This window comes from Xiphophorus hellerii, chromosome 8 (genome assembly GCF_003331165.1).
Source record: "Xiphophorus hellerii strain 12219 chromosome 8, Xiphophorus_hellerii-4.1, whole genome shotgun sequence".
Lineage (NCBI taxonomy): Eukaryota > Metazoa > Chordata > Actinopteri > Cyprinodontiformes > Poeciliidae > Xiphophorus > Xiphophorus hellerii.
In genome coordinates this window covers 8,870,145-8,895,060 of record NC_045679.1, presented here as the reverse complement: position 1 = coordinate 8,895,060, position 24,916 = coordinate 8,870,145, and the positions used below count along the sequence as shown (strand labels likewise).

Sequence of the window (24,916 nt, the reverse complement as noted above, 5' to 3'; positions counted from 1 at the left end):
AGATCAGCAGAAGAAAACAGGTCTAAAGGTGTTATTCTGTTTAAAAGAAACAAAAGAGCTAACCATGTAATCATAGGAAAGGTGTACTTTCAATGGGAAATGACAAGAGAGTACACACAATTAATTTGTGTACTCTCTTTTATAAGTTGTGCCAATAGTTCAGTCTAGATAAAAAAGACAAAGTTAAACACAAGCACAGTACCTGGAGAAGTTTTTATTATTAGGAAAAACAAAGGTAGTATACAAAGTTAGTGGCAACAATAGGTCTGTGACTGACTGTCCAGAAAGGAGACACAAGTAAACACAGAAAAGCTGTACCAGGGGTCCTTTCTATTGGATAGAAACACAACTAGAGTGCACAAAATTAGTTGCAACTTCTACAAGTAAGAAAAACAAAGAATACAAAAAGGTAGTGGTAGCCAAAGCTCCAAGAGGCTCAGTCTAGGGAAGAGACACAAATAAACACTGAATTATTGGGTTTAGACATTCCTTCAAAGAAAGAGAAAACTGAGCCAGAACCCAAAGTTAATGGCAGCAATTATTTCAAATAATGCGTAGCTGGAACGTGGTTGGAAAACAGCGGAATAAAGGAATCTGGTCAGTGTGTCGTATAGCAGCCTGATCACATAGCAGCATAACTAAGACAGCTCAGGATATCTGGCTCCCACTCTATGATTAAATGCGATTAAAAGAAATCTCAGAGAAAATCCATCCATCCATCCATTTTCTGTTCACCCTTTGTCCCTAATGGGGTCGGGAGGGTTGCTGGTGCCCATCTCCAGCTACGTTCCAGGCGGGAGGCGGGGTACACCCTGGACAGGTCGCCAGTCTGTCGCAGGGCAACACAAAGACATACAGGACAAACAACCATTCACACACACACACACCCCTAGGGAGAATTTAGATAGACCAATTAACCTAACAGTCATGTTTTTGGACTGTGGGAGGAAGCCGGAGTACCCGGAGAGAACCCACGCATGCACAGGGAGAACATGCAAACTCCATGCAGAAAGACCCCGGCCGGGAATCGAACCCAGGACCTTCTTGCTGCAAGGCAACAGTGCTACCAACTGCGCCACTGTGCAGCCACATCTCAGAGAAAAGTGCCTTTTAAATGATATAATAATAAAATTTAAGCATCTGCTGTGCTGCATCCACCTACGTAACAGTATGATATAGCTGCACAGGCAAGCTTTTGTCTGTCCCTACTGCAAAGATCACAAGATCACGTTTTTTCTGTTCATTTTCTACCAAAGAAAGCTCGTGTTTGTTAGTGTTTAGGGTTCAGAGGAGCTCAGGGAGCATTCTGTCTAACCTGGATGAGACCTCTCATGGGGTTGCTGGCGGGCAGGTATCAGCGAGAGTGTACGGTAGAGCTACAGAGCGACCAGCTGCACGTTTTGATGTAGTAGGCCACGTCGATCAAAAGAGATTCATCACTGTTTTCTGATGGGCTTTCTGATGCCGAGGTTGCCAAAGCCCTGGTGTGCACCAGCAGGAGCAGGCCAGCAATCATAGGGAGAAAAGAGAGACGGAGAGCAAAGACAGGGAAAAAGAGATCCCAAACAGAAGCGGCTAAATGAAAGTAGCAAGAAGAGACAGATGGGGAAATTCAATGAAGACAAGTCAGGCAATAAAAGAAGCTTTAATTCATTAGTTGAAGAGAACATGTCAAACAGTTTCATTACAATGCATCCTGGCCTGTTTGACATGAATCTGTTTTCTTTCATTGTCTGGCTATCTGCATGGTGCAGAAAATACCTTGTCAGTTATCCCAGTCTCTATGCAGATATGGAGCTAAATTTTGACTTTGATTTTTTTTCTTTCCTCTTGCCCGTGTTGATGTGCAGTTGGCCTACATCTTTCTGCCTGGCTGAGCTGACAAGTTGTGCTCCTTTCTAGGAATGCTGATGTTGATGATACAGTTGACTGTACGTGTTAGATTATGTAAACTCAGATCAGTGCTAGCTCCCCTCTGTTAAAAAAGCGTAGTTCTTTATGCAGGTGCGCTGAGGCTTTTTCTGTGTCGGCATGTAATTGATTAAAACAGGGTAAATTGTATAAAACACATGAATCTCACACACATAAAGACTCCAGGCAGAACTTGGCTGTACAATCCAATAGCATGCAGACAGGATTTTCTCCCCAAATGACATGTTGACATGGGTTTTGCTTCCTTTTAAATTTTAAATCTGTCAGCACAGAGGTCATGTAAGGCACACGGCCTCTAGAGTAAGCTACAACGGGAAAACATTTTCTCCATGCCCTCAGGTTATTGTGTATGCAGATGATCTGTGCAGCCCTGCAGCCTGACCTTCCTCTAGCTCGTCCAGTGGCCCATCTTTTGATCCAAACTACCTTTGCTGCTTTGGATCCTGCTTTTTCAAAGCGTTCACCTCTTTTTAGCTCTAATCTGTTCTGACGGACTGTCTCTCTGTATGTAATTGTTATTTGAGATATAATTTTATTTCTTTACCCTGGGAGGCAGACTTAATATTTTCTGATCAGCCTTATGCTTGACTTGGCCCATCAGATCTTGAGGTTTCTGCAGGTAGACATGCGCTGTGACATTTCGATAGCCTTGGAAAGGTGCCTCACCCTTTGACCTGAATCTCTTCACCACATGAAGATAAAGCGGATTCTTCTTGTTGCAGCTTTGTTTTTTTGTGCCTGGGGGACTGTGTTCTCACTCTGCATAACTTCAAACAAATCTCTGAAGATAAGCAAAGAGCTTTCTTTGTTATCATTACAGTCTATAGATTTAAAGTGAAGTTATTGTTTAAATATGTCCAAAGCAAATGGTCAGGAACTCCTTAAGGCAGTGACTGCATTCAGAGTTCTGTGCAACAGTGTGGAAATTGAAAGTAAAAATGAGTACAAAATGCATTTTTAAACCTGGTACTTAATTTTCATGGATTTAATCGGACAGAGGAAAGTTTGGGCTGGATGGATGGATGGATGGATGGATATAATTTTTTAGAGCTTTGTTTAGTAACACACATCAAAAGCCCAAAGGCCATTTTTAGAAATGGTTATAGACTTTTTGATTTGAAGGTGATTTGATGTAACGTTTGTCACAATCAACACTAAACCACTGCAATCAAATTGGGTACATCCAGCCAAAGAAAACTTGGCGAGTACTTCTTGTTTTGTTTTCGTTCTTGTTGGTTTTCTCCAGTGTACAGACTAATCAATGTCGAGACTAAAAGCACACAAAACTGTGCCAGCTCATATGTTTTATTTTATCTTTTGACAGCCTGTGGAGTATCATTAACAGCTAGAACTAGTTTCTAAGAATAACTTAAAATTGTTGTGGCAGATGTGAAACGTAGATCATTACATAGATGCACTAAATAGATTTTAGCTTTGATGTCTCCGTATGAGAACTTTCACGTAAAGTGACAGATGCATCATTTTTCAGAGTTGTTGATCGGGGTGATTGACAACATTTTCTCACTCCGATTAGCTACGGCTTCACTTATTCAAACAGTAACTGTAACACCAGATTTTATCTTCACTTTCCAAATTTTTTATGGACAGTAGAGCCCATTTCTGTGCTTGCTGCTCCCTAATCAGCACAGATGTGGATGAATGATTTGTATTTAGTATCCAGGGCTTCAGGGGGATTGAGTTAGCTTATGACCAGCTTAGTCTGCAGTCCAGGGCTTGATTGGCAGGCATAGTTTCCTCTCTGGATGTGGCAGAGCAGGGGATAACGGGGCACCAGTGACATTTCCCTTCTCACGACATGCCACCCTACATTACAGTGTTTGTTAGACTCCCTAATAGGTTTGATATTCCACTAGGCAAGCTTTCAGTCATAATAAGACTGCTTTTGTTAACGTCACCATCAAGTGGCCTGAATTTGAGTTTTTTAAATAATTGCATGTTCAATCGCTTTGTTGCTTGAATTACCTTTGTAGACGTAAAAATATTCGCACACGTTTGGTGTCGTTAAATGCAGAGTTAGAATCCATGACATCTTTGTTTCCTAACATTTCACTCTCCTCTGAATTTATCAAGCATAATGGGCAGTGCATGTTACAGCCATTAGCCTGTCACAATGGAAGCTGTCTGACGCTGGAACCATGTCCCGTCCTGTTATGATCATTTCCATGCTATCCCTGGCTCCGGCTTTGTTTCCTGTCTCGGAGGGAAGAGCTCGCTCAAGTCTTTAATACTCTGTTTTTTTGTTCGCAGTGAAAAGCGTCGCCTCCAACCAGCAAGGCAGTGTAGCATCGTGCTCACTCTGCCAGGCCTCAGACCCCATGGTAGAGAAATAATTCATAAAATGAAATCTACATTTGTTGTGTAAATGACCACATGCTGTAGGATATTTAATCCTGCCTGCTTTCGATCCCAGTCATGTGACTTGACCTAGTTTTTATGCCTCCCTCTGCTTCTCTCTCTTCTTTCTCACTTTCCCCCTTTTTTCTCTTTCACAATCTGTAAGCATTACTCTCCTCTCTCTCATCTGTTTCTAATTTCATTCTTATCAATTTTGGTCTCCCCCCATGTTGGCTGGTTTTCTTTCTTATAACTGATCCAAGGACTTGTCTTTTCCTCTTGATGTCCTAATATCTTGAAATATGTATCTAATAGCTTTGTAGTGACAAAGGACACCAACTTAATGGTTTTTGTGACAGAATATTCATTATTACTAAAATCTTACGTCATCCCATCATCTTTCCCCATAACACACTGCTTTTAGTGCTGATGTCAGAGTATTGATTCACATAAACTCATAATTTAAACCATTTGGTGTGTGTGAGTGCATATTTAACACATTCAGAATTGATTTAGATTTATTGTTGTGCTTTTTCTGGGAGAATAATGAGATCATGAGGCTTGATCTTGTTAAAATGTTATTTTTCTAGTCATATGAAGAAGTCAGGCTAACAGCAGCTTGCATGAATTGACAGACAGAAAAGCATATGTAATGACTGTATTAAACATTGCAATGTCCTCTCATGCTAATCTTACCATTCTACTAGCATCTCTTCATTTGTTGTCTAAAATCCTTACACTGATCAAACCTGTAATAAAGTTAGTTACAGTTGGATTACATATTACAACACAAAAATAAGTTATTTATTTATTTATTTTATTTTCAAAAAAATAAATGCCCGTACACAAACTTAAAAATGTTATTTTCAGATTCTACTTCACTTTAAATTATTATGGAGACTTGATGGTAACAAAGTGACAAGTGACAGAAGTGACAGAAAAGATCTTTTATGTAAGGACTGTATTTACCTTCACACCATCACAGCTTGACAATCTTATCTCTTTGGTGCATTTCCATCCAAATTTTCCAATGTAAAATATTTATACAGGTCAAACCTGAACTGAATAATTCATACAACTGTTTATGCTTTTAACTCTGTTCTCAAGCTGTCATTGTATGTAAAACATAGTTTTATAATCTTTAAGAAACATATTTCTTTGAGATTTGGTTGTTTAAACATAATCTATAAACCAAGTAGATAGTAGCTATTTGTTTTTAAGTTTAGACGTCCCTTTTTGACTAATTAAAAAAAAGAAGAAGTATATCAGTGTTTACTCTGGTTTTATTCTGAGGTCTATATCATATGTTGCTAACTAGTTTTCACGTGTTCATCATGTTGAGTCTTCTTATTGGGTTTACTGATTAATCTAGAGAGAACACCATTTCGATTAAAACATGCATCTTTCTAGTGTTAATACAAAATTGCTAACTATAATCTTTAACTATTTAAATATTTCTAATTCAATAAACATTCTTCTAAAAGGCAAATCTGTGTGCTCCCACAGTTTTTGATGCAGACAGTTTCTTCTTGTCCCTAAAGCCTTTGCCCCCCTGAGATGCTTCGTACCCCCAGGACTCCCAGGTTGAGAATCACAGATTTAGATGAATAATTAGATGCTTATCTCAGACTAGCAGCAAGCTTGGCACACCCACAAGTGGAGCGCCTCCTGGAATGGATGGCATCCCTCTGTTCTTGGAGTGCACTGACGTTCTCTCAGGCTACAGAATACACTGTAACTCATTAGCAAACCTCTTGCAATAAACATTTTACTGTTCCTACACTCTGCATGCCAGCGCACACTTTCTGTGCTTGTATCTGTCTAAATTACTTTCAGCATAGAAGCTGAAATTTTTCGACAGACTGTTATGTCACTGCAGACACGAGTCGATAATTTAGCCTGGATGCTAAAAACTTTCTATGTGAAAGTTCTGAGAACAAAGTGTTCCCTGTTTCTCAGTAATACCAGAGGAATCCGCTTTCTTCTCTGCATGTTTACTAAGATGGGTTTTATTCACCATTTGTGGTTAGGCTGTCTCATAATTTTAGCATTAATGTTCTTTTTGTTAGAAAAACCTGAATTTACTAAAATTATTCTGAGATTTTTAAGATATAGTAAAATAATGGGATGTAATAGCAGTCTATTATCACAAGTACATTTTGTAGGCTTAGTCCATTTAGGAGCAATTACTTTGCTGCTGACTGGAAAGTTTTTGCTAAGTTCAACCTGTGGAAGTATTTTATAATTTCAAGCAACTTGCATGAAAACCTAAGGATAGTGTGAATCCAGAGCGTTCTTGGACGTTCTCAAGAGGATTAATTAGTGTTTTGCTTTTCAAAACTGCATCATATGTTACATTTATTGAGATTCAATATCATCAGATAAATTATTAATCTTTATATTATGCTTATAAACAGAAATGCAGTTCTGTTGACTCTCTATAAATTTATGAAACTTTACGTACATTAGCACCAGATCAACAAAATTGAGATGTTTAGGAAATCAGTTAAAAATCTTTAATATTATTAGAACCAATCTTTTTCTTTTGCACCATAGATGTAGTTTATAATGGAAGAAATATTGAAAACAGTCGGGAGTAGACTATTCTGGATATCCAATTTCAAAATATAAAAGTTCTGTCTCAAGTTACAACAGCTACTGCCAGCGAGGCTGAAGCTGAAACATTTAGTCAGATTGAGAGCGCCGTCGTCTCAATTTATTCTGGAAGCTAAAATGTGCTTTCCAGCCCTTCCCTTTGCTCTGTAATCCCTGACAACTTCTGCTTAGCTCCCTGTGAAGGAATGATATTGAATCATTTCTTCACGCTTCACAATCAATTTAGTGTAGATTTGAAATCCTTCTCTAGATTACAGCAATATTTTTCCCCTCCTGGATTCCTCCACTCCCTAATGGAGCTTTGCCGTCAACATGTTGAAATCAGCATTGCTGTTTTTTTTTTTTTAAATCCTGCATTCATATTTAATGGTTCTGACTGAGAAATGCATTTTAGCCGAAGAGTGTACCTAAATACATACCAGTTTTCCTGTAAATGTCTTCATATGTTCTTTAGTAATACATTCTTTTTTGTGTTTTATTTTTTATTTGCAGTGTTAGGCCATTCTGGAATCAGTTCCAGATGCTCTCATGTTAGGTGTTTTTGACCTACTCATCTTTTTTATATAGCTTAAGAGACTCAAACATACTATATTTTTATTTTCAAGAATACAATTTTGTGATTTCATTTTAATTTAATCGGATTGGATCCCAATCTGACTAAATGTCTGGATTTTGTTAGAATGGATTTTTTGGATCTGAATTTAATTTGGTCTGAATTGGATTTTGAATGTTTGAACACAAACTGGGCTAGTTTGTGAATTCAGTTCAGTTTAAGAATTTTATGGGAAATTTGAGCTGATATTCTCAGTCTGAACATGTTATATATTAGGTATGTGATTTTTTTGTTGTTTTTTGTATTCTAGTCGGTGCAGTTTATATAGCGCCAGTTCCCAAGAAAAAGACAAAAAGAAACATGGACCAGGTGTAATTTCAGAGAAAAAAGACAGAATTCTAGCTTAATAGTTGCAATAATTGCAAATATTGCATAATGTAGAGTGGAGATGTTTTAGGCCAAAGATATTCTTTTTTATTATTATTATTCAAGGCATGTTTTAAGAAAAGCATTTGCTTGTTCCGGCTTCTCTCCTGTCCGAAACAAAAGAAGAAAAAACATTTTTTTAACTGCAGATTGTGATTTGACTAAAAGGAAAATGTGTTTCTGCAGGTCAGTGGAATGAGTGCATCAGCAAATACAATTAAAACAATTGTACAAAAAAGGGAAACTGCTTTCAAGCCTCTGTTCTCATGCTACACACGATTCTCTTTGCATTTAGGCATTCCTTGCCTTTCTGTCTTACTGAATGTGAAGGCTGCAGACACTGGAGAGGGACAGGTAGAAGAACTGCCAGGCTTACTCCAAAGTCATGTTGTAGTGGAAACAACTAATGGAAGCTATAGTTCCCTCAAAATCAAAACTTTGGAAACTCACTATGTATTATAGTTTGACTCTAATTTCTTGTTCCAAGACTGTTTTTTGCAATTTCTCCTACTCCTGTTCTCTCGTTTTCCAGATGCTGGTCGTTTTGTTCCTTCAGCATTTCGTACCTCATGTAATTTGGTTCTTTTGTTCATACAAATTTCCAAATGATTTTGTACCTGACTTTTTTAAGCACAGAAAAGAGTGGACATTTTACAACAACCAGGCATTAGTTTGTATGCACAATCTTTAATCACATTGACAACCGCCAATTTTAGTTAATTTTCCAAAATCTACTTACAGCTGATTACCAACAAATGTGGTTAATTAATAATATCTGAACATGTCACTGCTGATGGTTGACAAAATGTTTTGCAGCTTTTTAAGAAATTTAAATATTTCAGGAAATTATTTAAATCAGGTGTTTTTATCCTGATGTAAATTTACTTCACAGTAGCTGAAATTGATTAAAAATGTTTCTTTTGAGCAGGAGTAAGTCAAAGGTTTCATAAAGATCTGTGACACAAAGTGATTCGGGTTTGAATTTTATCTTCCATCAGACTCAGCTGTCTGGATCTGACCAGATGTTCTAGAGCATGCTCATGAGAGAGAAAACAAAATCAAACATGGATGGCAGGACAGGTCCTTCCCTTTGTTTTTTGACTTAGCAATTTTCATGTTTACATCCTCAGTGCATGAACACAAGCTGTGCTCTGCCAGTGTGGGAGGATGAGGTTAATGGGGGACTCTGTGGAGGCAGAAGCGTGGGTGTGTAGTCAATTTAGCAGGCTAACAGGAAACGTGCTCCGGGATCCAGGCGGGCAGTGAGTGGGACACGGGTCGCGCAAACTCTTTGGCCCTCAGAGCTTCCTTTTAAATATCCCTTCACGATCATTCCTCTGTGTATTGGAAATCCAAGTTTTTCTTTTACCTTCAGTGGCCGAGTTAAAGTTCTTTGATAACGCAACTACTCGATTGTATTTCTTCTATCAGAATGCAACCATCTATCAAACAGAAAAAACAGAGATTTGCAGTGCTCAGGAACACTGCAAATCACTGTGAATGTTGCAAAACTGTGGACGAAATCCACCCGTGATCCATTTGAGGAAGCCCATAAACCTAAGCTTTATCTCTCCCTTTCTGGTGGTAATATTTCACAGCTGAGAGAGGCCAGTGTGTGTTTTGCCAAGGGCTGTTGGTGTGGGTAGATAGTCTGTCATGTGAACAGCTACTGCAAAGATCAGCAGAGGGATAGTAGATTGTTAAATGTTTCTTGTCTCTGTCCCTTTGGTGAAAGAAGCCTCTTTTACCATCACAGTCCAGAAATCACACAAATTTGATTAGGAGTCATTTGCCCAAGGAGCAGCTCTGGCTGCCAGGCCGCAGTGAGGCCCTTGTTCTCCTATTTGCCCTGGAGAAAGGTTCTGACATGCAGAAGTAGGCTTTGAACCAGCCCCTTTCTTTTCTTCCCCTTTAACCTCATTTACCATACTCTTTCAGTTTTTCTTCCTCCCCCGTGTCTGTCTGTGGCTGCTCACCGTTGGGCTACCTTTGGCTTCATCATGTCACAGCAAGAGAGACAAATGACTGTTATAAATAATCAGGAACTGGGGCTTTGGTGTGATCTCTGCAAAAGACCGTTGAAGTTTCATGTTTTATGCAATCCAGAGAGAGAAAGACAAGGTGATGGCAGTTGATCTTTTTTTTGGGAAAGGTGAATTTGAGAGACAGGTTGTAATGAAACCCACTGCCAAAGCGCATCCATCTGCCGTTTAGCCCGAACTAGTCCCTGAATGCAGTTTCTTACTCTAAATCTACTTAGTGGCTGATATCTATGCAGGTGCACTGAGTGTCTGAGGGAGCCAAGAGTTTGGTTTTGGCATAAATGTGGGTGTAGAAAACGAGATTTTTGCATGTGGTTGAGTTGATTATTCACACCTACAGTGGCAAGAGAAATCTTGCCAAGCCGTTTTGTCAGAATTATATTTAGTATTCTTCATAACATGGTACATGCTTACAGTATGAAACTGTATATATATATATATATACAATATATATATATATATATAATTTTTTTTTCCTTTTAACTGAAAACTTCAAAGCTGTCTTTTTATTAGCTTTCTTATCATGCAGGCCATTAGAAATAAGATTTTTACATGTTTTGCTGCTCAGGATTAAAAATATATTATCGTAAATAAAGCGTAGTGAGGTTGTTAAATTAAATGGTGTAACGGCATCATATGTCTTTCTTGGAAAGAGATAGCATTGTTCAGCTAGAAAAGGGCAGAAGATATCACCTCTGCTTTTGAATTGTTTTTGTGGTTCCATTTTTGGTACGAGATAGTAAAAAAAAAAAAGTGAAAAGTCACAACAAAACCAGGAGCAAATCTTATCAGAGACATTTTGAGGTATTAACAGATTGTGAAAGTGTGGATTCTAAGCTGTGGATTCTAATAATCAAACACAAAGGAATAAAAAAAGAATAATATACTGTATCTCCTCCTTTCAAATGTGCAACTTATTGGCCAAAACCAATAATGAGCGCATGAATAGCCAAAAAAAAAAAAGACACTATGCTAATCAGCTTTCGGTTTCCCCACAACAAAAATCACTATTTTGTCAGAAATTCATGGTTTTTATTTTTGATTTTCTTCATTTCTGCTCTGGTGACTTGCTCTCAGTTTTAAGTTAGATAATAACAGAACTTAATTCCCACATACCAAAAATATTCCCATAAATTCCAGTTTTCAAAAGCTGATAAAGTTTGCTTCAGGTTTGTACTTTTTAATCCAGACAATGGATTATTTTACTTCCGTTGCAGTTTCTCCCCAACCAAAATATAAAACTTTTTGCCAATGCTGGTAGTAGAAAAACATTTTTAAAAATTAAATAACTGTTTTAATACTTATTTTTTCATCCGACAAAGGAAATTCCCCTTGGCATTCAATTGCTAATTTTTGATTGGGCTCAAAACTTGAGAGCTATTTAGCTTTATAAGAAATTTAAATTCGTCCAGAAACACTGCATAACTTCAGAAATAATAAAAAATATATATATTCAATTTAGCCCATATACAATGTTATCTGGACTGCATTAGAATTATTTGCCTTAAATATTAGCACACAAAACATAGGTAACTTAAACATTTTCATTGTTTTAAAACCAGTACTTACAGGTTCCACCTTTAATGTTAATGTTTGCCATTGTGAATTGTATACCTCAGTTTACTCTCCTGTCTCTCCGTTAAAATACACACCTATTACAATCAGACAGAAATGTTAAAGAAAGGTGCTCTTGTTCCTTTCAAAGTACCTTGCTTTGTGTCTCGCAGAAACTTGAGTTGCTTAATAAGTCATTCAGTAAAACTGTCCAGTTGACTTTTTATTGCCGCTTGAGACCTAAATAGCAGGCAGTTCTGCACAGTTCAAGAAACAGACGCCTGTCTGCAGATTTTAGTCACCTTTGTCCTTCTTTCAGACGAGGACAAAGCGCCAGCGTCGTTGTCATTTTGCTCAGGAACATTTTGCAGACAGGTTTGGGTTGTTGTGGCTGAACCTGAAAATGTTGTCTTCCTGCCAAGGTCTTTTTGGGCATCTGGTTCTGCAGTCTGTTTATGCTTCCGTTAGGACTAAAGAAGCCCTCGGGTAGCTCATGTTGCCCTCAAGGCAGAGAAAATTGTGCATCTAAGAAATCCACTCCGCTGTGTAAAATGTCGTATCGAATTCTTTTATTTTTTTCAGTTACAAGGCCTTGTACTCAAATCTCAAATGTGCTACAAATGCAATGAGATTTCAAACCAAGCCACTTTTTAAAAAAAATCTCAGACTGTGGATAATCTTTTAAGAAACATAAACAGTCTTTGCCCTCAATACACACAGGCATGAATCGAAGGAGGGTGTGTTTTGTATAAAACAATGATCAACACATATGTATTTTGTTATTTTAAACTAGGTTATCAAAGTTGGCTTTGTTGTTGTCCAATATTTGCTCCATAAGAGATAAATAAAACCTTCATAGGTAGATTTCTCTTCTTTATAATGAATTTGAGTTTTATGAGGGAAGAAAAATATATCTGCTGATGGAGCAAATATGCCCAGGAATGTCAAAGATTCCTTCACTGCTCGCAATGCGGATCACAGCAGGATGCAGCACGTTTAGTGTTTGATTAGAAAACGATGGGTTTTAATGTGCAGATAGCTTCAAAGATAAAACTGCAAATAAAATAGAGTTGCATCAGCAGCATATAGGCATGGAAATCATTTTAAAATGGATGATAGAAATGCAAACAATGGTGTATATTAATTAGGGGCACATTGAGGTTCTTAGCAGGGCTATGATGGGTCATCAATAGTGAATAACTAAAATGTGCTTTCTTTTTGTACAAGGTTTTTCAAGGGCTAGGTCCAATTCGATAATTACCTTTTCTTTATCTAAAACTCCCTCATATTCAGTTGAAATAAACAAAGCACTGCACAAATGGGAATATTTTATTTCAATGAAACAGAAAATCCACCATGATGGACACAGTATTTTAGACATGTAGAGAAAACACTCGATTTAACAACAACAGTCTTCAAGGTTGCTGTGGAGGACAGACAATGGAGACTGCTGGATGGGTGTGTGTGGGGATGGGTCTTTTATGGTTTCCTTTTCCTCATGTGGACCTTTGAGGCCTACTTTAGAAAATGGCTGAAGGTGAATGGCATTCACAATGGTTAAGTATGGCAATTAATGGCTTCTGCTGGTCCATCCCTCTGTGCACTTTACAAATGTCTTACACCCTGGTTTCCCGTGAGGGAAACTATTTTTTATTACACCTTGGAGATGCCGTGAGGGCCCTGATGAACTTTGACCTTGGGCTTGATCACCAGGGCAGTAAGGAAAACGAACAGTAACCAGAAATTTAAAGTGTCCTTTATTTTTGTTAGATTTTTCAAAGTGAACCTGCTAGTTTAAAAATATCCCTAAATAAGCATGGTTCACTTCTGCTCTCATCTGCTGGTTTTGTTGCTGTGGTAAATTTACACATCTATGTTTAATTAGAACCTTGTCATTAAGGCTCTGTTTTACAAGTGAGTCTATCAATAAAAACCCTAGTTTCATTAGCAGAGCATCTTTTAGGCTCTCCTTCATTAACACCAGACTGTGTATGCTATATGTGATTTTGTCTGCAGCCCAAATTTAATGAGGAAACCTCCATCATGTTTACATTGCCCTGAATGTCTATGATCTGTCTTAAAGAAAATGGAGTTTGGCTGTTTGAGGCAGGCAGCAACAAACAATCAAAAAGTTTGAACATATGCAGATAGAGTTCCTTGCAAAAGTATTAGTTTTGTCCTGTAACACTCACAAACGTCTATATATTTTATTCTAATTCCAATGATAGACCAGCAGATAGACGTGCACTGACTATACCGATAGCATGATTAGGACTCAGAAATACATTGAAATTTGTGTTGTGGAACACAATGTGAATAGTTGAAAGGACCTAAATAGTTTTACTCTTTCTTTCTGTTTCGAAATGAAAAACAACATCAAACATTCTTGTTCAAATATGCGAGCCAAGACATAACGATGCAGCATGACCTCTGGGATTTAATGACGAGACATGTACCAACCTTTACCACTCATGGCAGCAGATCCTCGACCTGCACAAGCATGTCCACCCGCTTTCAACGTTTACTCTGAGGCCACAAAAGTAAAACAACTGAAAATAAGTCAGGGTTCAGCCAAAAGAATAAGATGGATATGTGCCTCCTAAATCTGCGGTTTTCCAAATATTTTCTCAGCCGTCACGTTGCTGAATGTTTTATTAGCTTCGTAATTATATTTCTTGGAATCGGTTGTTTTTTAAGTCGAGTAATGAATCATTTGCAACTGACAAAATTTTCATCTAAGTCAGAGATGTGTGTTTACATTGAAAATAGCAAAGGATAAAGTTTCTATTTTTTTATTTATTTTTTTTTTCCCCAGATGCTGAGATTATGTTCTAAAACTAATTTGTCCCACTTTCCTCTGCTCCCTCTCAGCTTTAGGTAAAAATCCAACTTCATACTATAACATAACTATGTCTCGTGGGAACATTTTTCCAGTGGATAGCTTGGAGTGTGGGGCTTTTTTTTTTTGGTGGTGGGGGGGGAGCTGCTGTCTCCTTAATTTACTCCTGATTTTGGAAAAGTGCAGCTTGACTGGGGAGGCTTGGCTCATATGCTAATGCCTTAATGTTCAGTGACATTGCTCAGAACTTGGAGCATGTGTCACTGTTTGCCCTTCAACCTCTTTATACAAAATGGTTTGTACTTTGTTCCTTTAAAAGTTGATGCTTTTGGCTAAGATGGAGAAAATGTGGTTAAGCAAATTAAACTTTTTTTCCCTACTCTAATTCACTCTTAAATGGCATTTCTGCTACCCTTGGACTCATGGTATGGAGGAATACTTTCCGGTTATAACTCTGAAAGACTCTTTGTCTCAAAAGCCTGGGAAGAAGGCACATGCACAGTCTACTTAGCTTTTTATTTGTAGCACATTATTTAAGTCATTACCGTTTTTGTGTATGCTAGACTCGTTTTTTTAAATATTTTCTTTCTAGATCTGTATTTACTGTTTTTTTTTATGTCAGGAAGATCATTAAACCATTCCAGATTGAGTTTTGAGGTGATATAACAACATCAATACCAGACTTTAAAAAGCTAAGCAAAGAGATGAAGAAGGATGGTTTTGTTCTGGGACTTTGAAGCAAAGAAGGATTCTTCATAAAATGACTGTTTTACAACAACAGAGTTACTTCAGTCAGAAGCTTCCTCAGAACTGCAGTGACAGAGACTGCTACAGAAGATTTGCCCACAGCCATCCATCGGTATCTTCAACAACTCTTTGAAGGATACAAATTATAAAATTTTGTTTCCCTTTGGGAAAACGAAAGTATTTTTCAGTTTAATTGCTTAGAAATTCCGGTACTTGAGGAAGTCAGACAAGATTGAATTATTCTACACTGACTGCAAACCTTTGAAGCCCAGTTAGTGGAAACAAAAAATTTTTTTTTCCTAAAAAAATGTAGTTAAAATCTTGTCCTGCTTTGGTTTGGGAACTGGATGTATTATTACATCCTCCTCTGAACTTAATTCCAATTGTTTGAGTATTTGAAACCCAAGCCAGGCTCTAAAGTTATTGTGCATATTTATTAAGATAAACTGTCAGAGCATCACAGTTTTGGCTCTCCACGTTGCCATTGTTCTCAACGACACCCATAAAACTGTATTTGAAAGACACTTATTTTGTTTTTAATATTTACCAACATCTGATAACAATTGTGTGCTTTGTACACAACAAGATAAATGATCTGAGGAAAATCATTTGTGCTTCTTGTGTAATATTTTGAAGTCCCTCTTCATCTTAAGTTTAATTAGCGATTTTCGAAATGATCTCAGTCCGTGTTTGCCTTTGCTCCATCAGATTCTGTCAAAGCTTTGAGAGAAAAGCATCAAACATAAAATCTCCCCTGGTCACACATCTGCATAACTTCACACGTGCACACCAGCTTTTGCTCGCGCACCCACCACAAACATGCTAAAAACATATCAGCATCCAAGACAGCTTATGATGGGGAACTAATTCAATATCCCTTTTCCTGTTTTAAATGTCACTCTTTGAGCTCATCTGGAGTGACATGTTTTTCATGCTGGAAATAAAAGAGCTTTATTGGGCTCCGAACAGAGTGACGCGGGAGGGAAGAGGCAGCGGGAGGGCGGCTTCTTCTACTGATGTTTGCTGGAAATCCAAAGGTCTTCAGAAGAAATGAATAACGTTAGAATTTTCATAAGTTTGTCGCTGCCTCGTGATCCCCCCCCGAGTCAATAAAAACGGAGCATCTCAAAGTGCACAAATAAATCTGAGCTTTGCTAGAAGCTACAATGTCAGTCAGCGAAATGCCTCTCATATGTCACTTCAAGTTTGTTTAAGGAACCATCAAGTAGGGAATACAGAATCTGTTTTTGGTCCTTTTGGTTCCAAAACACTGTTGCAATATCTTCTTTTTTGGGGGGGTTTGTTCTAGACAGGCATCTAAATATGCCAGATTTAGCCACATGGGCTAAATTTCCTTTGTAGTCCACTGGCAGGTTTACAATAAAAAATAAAGAACAATTGACAAAAGAAAAAAAGGTTTCTTTTAGTTTGTTTGTTTGTTTGTTCCCTCTTTTTTGCCAAATGATGCAAATGACCGGTGAGTGCTTGGCTGGAGGGGCTGCAGCCTCCACAGTTGCCTCATTGTGCCAGATAATGACCACCCCATTGAGAGTGACCCCCATGACCTCAGAGACAGACAGTAAGACGGCCTGGTCCAGCCCCTCCAGGCATCCTCTATTGTGACATTTTGCCCACGCAGAGCATCAGAACTCATAGCGGTACCCAAATGCCTTTTGCCTTCCACCACTCCACCATTAATTATCATCCTGTTGGTTTGTTACACTGTTCAGTAGTTTTGATCCAAATGCAGATGAAGGTCGTGGTGAAGTCCAGCTCTATATTCTAATAAACTGCAGCCCAATTTATTAGAATATAATTGAAAAGTTAATTCATTCCAGTATTTCAATTTAAACTCAATTTATAGATTAATGTCGTGTCTGTTGCATGTCTCCTATCTTCCCATTAAAAACATGTTACATGGAGCTAAATGTGATGAAATGAAGCAGACAGTTCTGTTATGTCTTTGAATTGTATTTATCACTTTTTATTATTCTCTGGCTTGTATAATGCATATGGATTGAGATTTATGAAGTGGAATTCACTGCTCTGCTGAAGTACTTTACATTACTGTCTTATTTTATTTCAAAAAAAGGCTTTTACACGATATTGTGATGAGGGAATTACACAGCGTTCATTTAGATACATGCTGTTGAGCCTGATTGAATATTTATAAGCCAAGCAAATTTAGATAAGTTATTTTAATCAATATATATGTTTTTAGTAGACAGCTCTCAAAAAATTGTACAATGAGTATCAACTTAATAAAGTATGTTTTATTTAAATGTTATATATTGTATAAAAATGTAATATCTTTTACATTTTGTTTAAAAAAATGGCATGCTGGAAATGACTTTAATCTCTACTGGCATAATAACAATATGATGCTTCTTTTATTTGCTGAGCAGCTTTTTGCATGTTTCCGTTGATATTTTGATCATTTTCTGTTTGGTGATCAGCTCCAAGTCTTTGAGGTTAGAAAATCTCAATCTTTAACTTCTTCCTCAGATTCTCTGTTAGAATGAAGCTCCACTCCAAAACATTATTACATTGTTATTACAGTCTGAAATAACATGTTTCTTAAATTAAAAAGTCTGCCAGGGGTATGAATAAATCTGGCTTCAGCTGTATATAAGGTGCTTCAGATGTTGTCTCTGGTTCAGGTGAGAGAATTGTGAGTGTGGTAGCTCCTGAAGCTGTGCCTCCAGCTGCAGTTCACACCTTGTGAATCTCCCTCAAGCTTTGGATTGAAGTTTGCTTCTCAATCCTCTCAAGTTAAACCTGTTGCTCGCAGCCTCTTTTTTTCTTTTTTTTTTTTTTTAACCGTACTCTTACTTTCACAGAATTTTCTATTTATATACTTTGACACGGCACTCTCAAAAGATAACCTCCTGAGCAGTGGTCAATCAGATACAGTGATACTGTGAACATTAAACCAGGTATTTACACTGTTGAGAAAATGAAAAAAACAACATTTCCAAAAAGTTTCTTTTTACAGTGGAGCTTGAAGAAAATGTAAAATGTGTACTTTCTGAAATTGGGCTTAATAAAAGAGCGGACTGCTAGAAGCAGATGGCATAGCTCGCCAAATCATCACAGACAAGTTAATTGTAGAATATTTTCTATTGTGCTTTTTTTCTTCCACTCAACTTTTTGAAAAAATACTATTTGTCTCTTTTTAATTTGTCTATCAAAAGTTAGTCCTTATTTATAAATTCCTAATTCATTTTCCTTTCATATGTTGCAGGGTTTTTGAAGCCCCAGTGCTCATTGGCTCCCCCCATGCAACGAGGTCGTTCGTCTGAGGCGTGTTCATGTTTCAGCGGTGTTTGTCCCCTCCATCAGCGTCGCCTGTCCTCAGGTAACCGTGGAAACAAAGCTGTTGCTGTTTGTTGTTTCTCTTTTTCCTATTTGACATGTGAGGAAACAAAATGTCAGACACGAGGATTTTATCTTATTCATTTGCTATATTAAAGTGCACACATTGTCCTAATATGCTGTATACAACATTGTCTAGTATTCAAAAGTGCAATTTCTTCTCGTCTTTCTGCTTTCATAAAATATTTTGCTGTGTCCAGTTCTGCGTTTTGTCAAAAATAACTTGCTTATGATTCAGAAAGTTTGCAACAAACTTCCATATGTTTCTTACTCCTTGCTGGAGTTTTCATGTGGTGCAAACTGTTGCTTGATGCTGCAAAAACACTCATGCGCATGCCACTGCCTCCGGTCAAAGATGTGACTGTGGGCGTCGCTCAAATGCAGCACTCAGTCTGTTTTTATGATTAATCCTGTCTTTGCGTGCTGAGAACTGATGGACAAGATAATAGAGGTGTTTTGAGATCGCCCACTTCCTTTCTAGCACTCTGGCCAGCCTGAGCCGAGCTCTTTCTGGTGTAAAGCTAATGAATAGGGGTCCAAGCTATGCGGAACATCTTGTTAATGCTGATATATTCCTTCCCTGAGGCTAGCTCTATCTGCAGCATCGTTGCTGAGGCTGGCTGTGCTGGCCATCATGTGAGGAAAGCATGACTTCTATGGCCGGATAAAGCCAGTTCAACTTGTAAAAAGCTCTATTGGAACATTTGATTATATGTTGTTTTTTTGTTTCTGTTTTTTTTCTAACCATGAACTTGGATTTCCCCGGCTTTGCAAAAGTAATCGTGCCCCTTGAACTTTTCCATATTTATTTACATACAACCCCAAACTTCAGCATAGTTTACTGGGACTTTATGTGGTAGATCAACACAGTTCTTTGCTGGGAATTGGAAAATGATGCATGGTATTTAGAATATTGTACAGATAACAAATCTTGAAGTTGTGACAGTCCTCTTTACTTTGATCCCTCTACATGTAAGTAAACTCAAGAGCTGTAAATTGTCTTCAAAACCTACATTGTCTATAAATAGTCAAAAAAAATGATCTCATTGTCTTTTAGAGAGCCCTATTCCATCTGTCGTCTAAAATGTAGAGTATGGCACAACTCAATCAAACAATGATCGCCCACTTAAAACTAGTCGGATGTTATTACCAGAAGCAGCCCATAGTTAAATTGGAGAAGCCGCAGAAGTCCACAGTTTAGGTGAGAGAAACTTCTGACATGTATTATTGTACTAATTATTGTGAAATCCACAAAGCTGATTTATGATTAAGAGGACGAAAGATGTTGTTAAAGAAAACCCATGAGAATCCCATATAGAGGACACCTACAAACATGTAAATGAAGTTGGTCTTGTCAGGTTTTATTTGTTTTAGCATATGTGGTGGAACATTATCCTGATCACATCCCAAATGTTAAAACTAATGACAGAATAAATAAATTTCAGAGCAAAGTCAAATTTAGAACCTGTGCAAGAGTTGAAAGTTGATTTTCATAGATCATCTCCCTCTTGCTCTATATTTGTTTGGGCAAAAGTTTCAGTCTGTAGTTGTGCAAAAGTATTAGACAGTCTGCAGCAAAGGTTAGCTTTCCGAACTGTTGACTGCTGCGTGTTGAATACAAAACACAAATTTTAGAAACATACACCAGTTCCTTCAATTTAGTAACTATTCATTACTTTGTGTTGTCTGGGAAATATTTGTATTTGTAAAGTGACAGAATATGGATTAAATACCTCTTCAATGAACTGAAGCAAATCATTTCTTATAAATCCCCAGAAACCAACTTATTTTTTTAATTTTAGCATTATAAACAAATATTTTCTTTGGTTCAAATGTTTTTAATGATATCTGAATTGATGCCTGTGTTGTATTTAGCCATTTTCCAGAAACATAAACCACTTCAATCTTGCTTAGTTATTTCCTACTGTGTTTTAAGAGTCTTCTTATTGGCATAACTGGATCAGAATTCTTCATTTTTTAATTTCTTAATGGGTTGCAAGTGCTTGTTACTAAACATATCTTTTGTCTTTTAAAGAATGCAAACATACACAAACAAAAAAAATTATTCTCTGCATGTAAAAACAATGGAATAAGTTCCATTTGAGTTTGATAAGTATAGATCAAACTGCCTGCAGGTCTTTGCAAATTAAAAATCATTCTGGGTGACAGCTGAACTTTTTTAGAGCAGAAAAAATCCCTAAACTACTTATGTAATTACGCTGATCAAATCCGGATGACATTTCTTTGGCTTCCTGTGGTTTTTATCATAATACGTTTGATGTTTGGAATAAAAGTTTGTTTGCTGGGGGAAAAAATGCTGTATTTTCTTGCTTTGTAAAATATCTACGTAAATTCCTTCCAGAGATTTTTAGAGAAACTAGCAGCAAGGCTTTACTAATCAAATGCTCTTGATTAAATAATTACATTCGGCATTGGCACTTTTTAAAAGGCAGGAAATTTAGTAGTTTGTCCACCTGGAACATGCAAGATCCTGGTAGCACAACGACAAGAAAGAAATATATCAGCAATAACCTCAGATAAGCCACTGATGCTTCCTAGAAGGCAATGCCCAAACAATTTAAGCCCATCATATTTGAACATCAAATATTTTTCTCAAATTCAAAACATTTTGAAGTTCTGCTTTTAATTTGAATCAATTGCTCCCCAGAACTTCCCTCAAGACTATTTTTTAATTGCTTTTCATATTTCACAGCATCACCGTTTATGTAAATTATGTCCACTGATGTTTAGACCATTGCTGCTTTGGAGCACAAGACAAGAAAGTAAATTACAGTTACTTTAATTTGATTGAAATCAAGCCATCATAGCAATAAGCCAAGAGTTTTATTGTGGTGAAAATGTGTAGCTGTAATATTTTTGAAAATATCAACAATTTTCTTTTTCAGCCATTGAGTCTTATTCAACATGGAAGCTAATTTTAGCATCCAAACAAAAATACTTATTTTTACCTTTTGATTCAGATTTAATAAAATATGGACAATTAATCAGTTAGAAAATAGTTAGATGACAAAAACCGTGACGCTGAGCATATTCAGTCAGTGGGATACATTTACTGCCCTCCCACCCAGATGGTGTTGAGCAGGTTGAAGTTCATTTCTGCTGTGGTACTCTGACTTGGCTCTGGTTCCTGTATAGGAAATGACAAACTTATAAGAACGGCTCATTCTTCCTAAGAATAGACGTCAGAGTAAATTCACCTCTTTGTCAGACTGTGCAGTGCAGTTTTAGGCCCCACAAGCCCCTCTGTGCATATTGAATGTTAAGGTTTTTGACAAGACAAATAGAAGAAGATGAACACATATGGCTGATTTGGAAGGGCTGAAGGAGAAAACATCTTTTCTGAAAAGAATATGGCAGCAGGACTGTTTTTATATAGCACTGTTCACAGATACAAAGTCATAAAGTGCTTTAAAAGTTAATGAAGTCCATGACTGGAGAAAATTAAATCAACTTACTCCAGCTGTCAAGCGCTGTGGTAGAAGAGTAATGATTTGGGCTTGGGCTTGACATAATGCAGCCATTGGTACAAACTTGAATTCATCTGTATACCAAAGTCTTCTTTTGCCAAATGTAAGGTCATTTGTTTAACAGCGGAGGTTTGGCACAAAGTGTGTCATCAGTTACAAACTTTTTCTAAATACAGCTGCAAATCTACAACAGAATTACTGAAAATAAAAGAATCAATGGGATGCAAAATCCAGACAAAGGTAGATCCACACACAAAATGAATTTTAAGCAAATGTATTTATTTTGAATTTGATTGAAATGTAATGAACATAAGACATAAGTGAACCCTCGCAAACCCCAGTGAAATGAACCTTCATTGTACAGAAGAATCGGTCAAACTTCTTCTACAGCTTCCGAAAGTGATTGATGCTCAAGGTGCTCTGCTAGCTCCTCGGTCTTGGATTATTGTAAGTTTTCTCCATGACCGCATTCACAGTTGTGAAAACTTTCCTTTTCCCATGACAGCATACCTTTTGAAAGTTGACACCCCTTACTTGCATAAAGTTTTGCGTGAGAAATTTACAGCAGACTATCTTTGCTATTCATGACGAGACGCAGCACTAGCAAAAAAAATATGCCTTCAGCTGCGACTCAGCTCCCATCTGCTGCAGCAATCCCTGAAGACAGTTATTTATTTATTTACCTAATTTTACTTTCCTTTTTTAGTTTTAAGAAAGACATGATTTAAATATATTTGTGTACCCCAGTGGAAGATGTAAGATTTTTTTTTATCTTAGGTAAAATTAAACCCCCTCTCCTCAGATGAATACATTTTCATGGACAAGTTTCAGCATGATGAGGCACACAGTTATTCCACCAACCTCGCCCCCATCTTTCTGCATTTTACACAGTTATCTTGATTGATTGCAACATATTTTACTGTCACAGCTTGTGGTGAGGGTGAATGTGTTTCCAGAACAATCCAGACCATCTGGTTTAGAAGTGTATAGTCTTGCTGAAGTATGTCAAAGGTTTTGGGATGTTTTAAGAGTTTAAGTTTCGAGTCAGATTGGGTTATTTTGTCTGTCTCAAAGGCAAATGAAGAGGAGAGCACTTTCAGGGTTGATAAAATTTATTATCACAGTCTTGTTGCTTTTGTTCTTACATGAGATGTTGAAGTAATTTAGTGGTATGTTCGGCAGCCAAGTGAAGAAAAAAAGAAAAGCAATTGTTTGGTTTAGAGAGTGGACAGCCTCTCTCAACTTTATAGTCTGTAATAATCGTGGGTCTAATTATGGAAAGTGTTGCTGTAAATCCACCAGTGTCCCCAGATTGTGTGATTGTCCTCCAACCTCTGCCTGTACCCACAATGACAAGCTGCTGTGGGAGCTGTGAGGCGTGTAGCGGTGACCAAGCAGGAGGTTTTCTGGGAACTGAAGCGAACCTCACTCGGGTTTGGGGGGGGAACCGTTTTCATCCGCGATCTGCTGAACTCCAGGCAGCGCACTGATGTGGCTGGGCTCCGGTTTCAGCGGTTTTTATATTGTTCTCCTCCCGCCCCTCACCCAAATAACAAGTTATTGCTGGACAAGGATCGTGAGAAACGTTGCGTTGGTAGCTTTTCTTTAGGATTATTTCAAAAAGAGGGCAACCTTTTACCGTGTTTTTTTTGTTCTCTCTTTTAATGAGAAAAATAGGTTATGATGGAAAATGCTGTTTTAACTTTTTTTTTTTTTTTTGAATTGTGGTGTATGAGGTGAGGTAGGGGGAAAAGCGTAAAAAAGAAAGAGACGGCATTGAAAACAGGGCCTTCACAATGCAGTCCTTGTGCTGTGATTTGGTCTGTCCTCACCGAGCTGAGCGGAGGAATGGAAAAGATTATCCGCAGGAATGTCTGGGGTGCCCTCAAACAGAGCGGGCCGCGTGACTGGCCAATAGGAGCAAGGCTTGCAGAGCGGCGGGCTAATTTTTTCCTGATGAACTCAGCCGCCTGCTCCACAATGCAGCCTGATTGCCAGGGCTGAGCTCACATATGGTCTGTGTTTGGAGGGTCCAAATGACAGGACCAATCATGCCTGCAGAGAAGGGGGTTGGAGTGAATCTTAGATGTGAATCTGAAGACTATCGAACAGTTCTACACTAATCTGACAGCATTTACCAATGCGGTCCATTTTCACTCTCTACTAATGCCTCTATTACACCCAAAGCAAATAAGCACTCACATCTCAGTACTGCCACTAATAAAGATTTAGACTTAATGATTAAAAAGTCAGAAAATACCGAATTTTATATTCAGCAACATTGTACTCCATGACTTTGAAATAAAATCCAGAACCACTAGTTGGAATTCAGTTGAGAGAACATCTATCACTTCTGTTATCCAGAAATAAGGAAAGAATCCCATCGTTGGATGAAAGTCTTAAGTTCTATCTGGCGTTTGCCTCAAGGAACTATAAGGAAGAAGATGTAGATGAAGGTCCTCAGGTTAATAAGATACAAAATTTATTTCTGGGTTTACAATGAGTTGGCTGAATCATGCAGAAGAAATGTATATGTTGGATTAATACAGGGCAATTCTGCATGAAATCCTATTCTAGGCAGCAAAAGAGTGCAGTGAAGGTTCACCTTCTAAATGACAACAACCCTAAACATGTATCTAGAGCTAGAGTGAAGTACTTTAAATAATGGAACATTCTTTAGTTCAAACAAACCAAAGGTTTAGCATATAACCGAACTGAGAATCTGTGGCAAGACTTGGATATTGTTGTATACAGATACTTTATCCAATCTGCATGAGAAAGAGTAATCGCAAAAAAGTTTTAAATTGTCAGCCTTCAGATGTGCAGAGCTAGCAACAATCTACCCCAAAGGATTTGCTGCTGTAATTGCAGTGAAAGGTGGATTTTCGGATTCGTATAGGGATAAAAATAATGAAGCCTATGTAACATTTTTCTTCCAATATACAATTAGGCCCTCGTTGTGTTAGCCTGTCACATTAAATCCCAATAA

General features: G+C 37.7%; 1 protein-coding gene across 4 annotated transcripts in view; it reads left to right on the top strand.

The window, feature by feature from the left end:
- The window catches only part of rxraa (retinoid X receptor, alpha a), a 121,105-nt gene that overhangs the window by 15,162 nt on the left and 81,027 nt on the right, over positions 1-24,916 (top strand). For all 4 annotated transcript variants that reach the window (XM_032569540.1, XM_032569538.1, XM_032569539.1 and 1 more), the window contains exon 2: positions 18,309-18,422. In XM_032569540.1, coding sequence (XP_032425431.1) covers positions 18,309-18,422 — 114 coding nt within the window. The remainder of the gene's footprint in view (positions 1-18,308; positions 18,423-24,916) is intronic.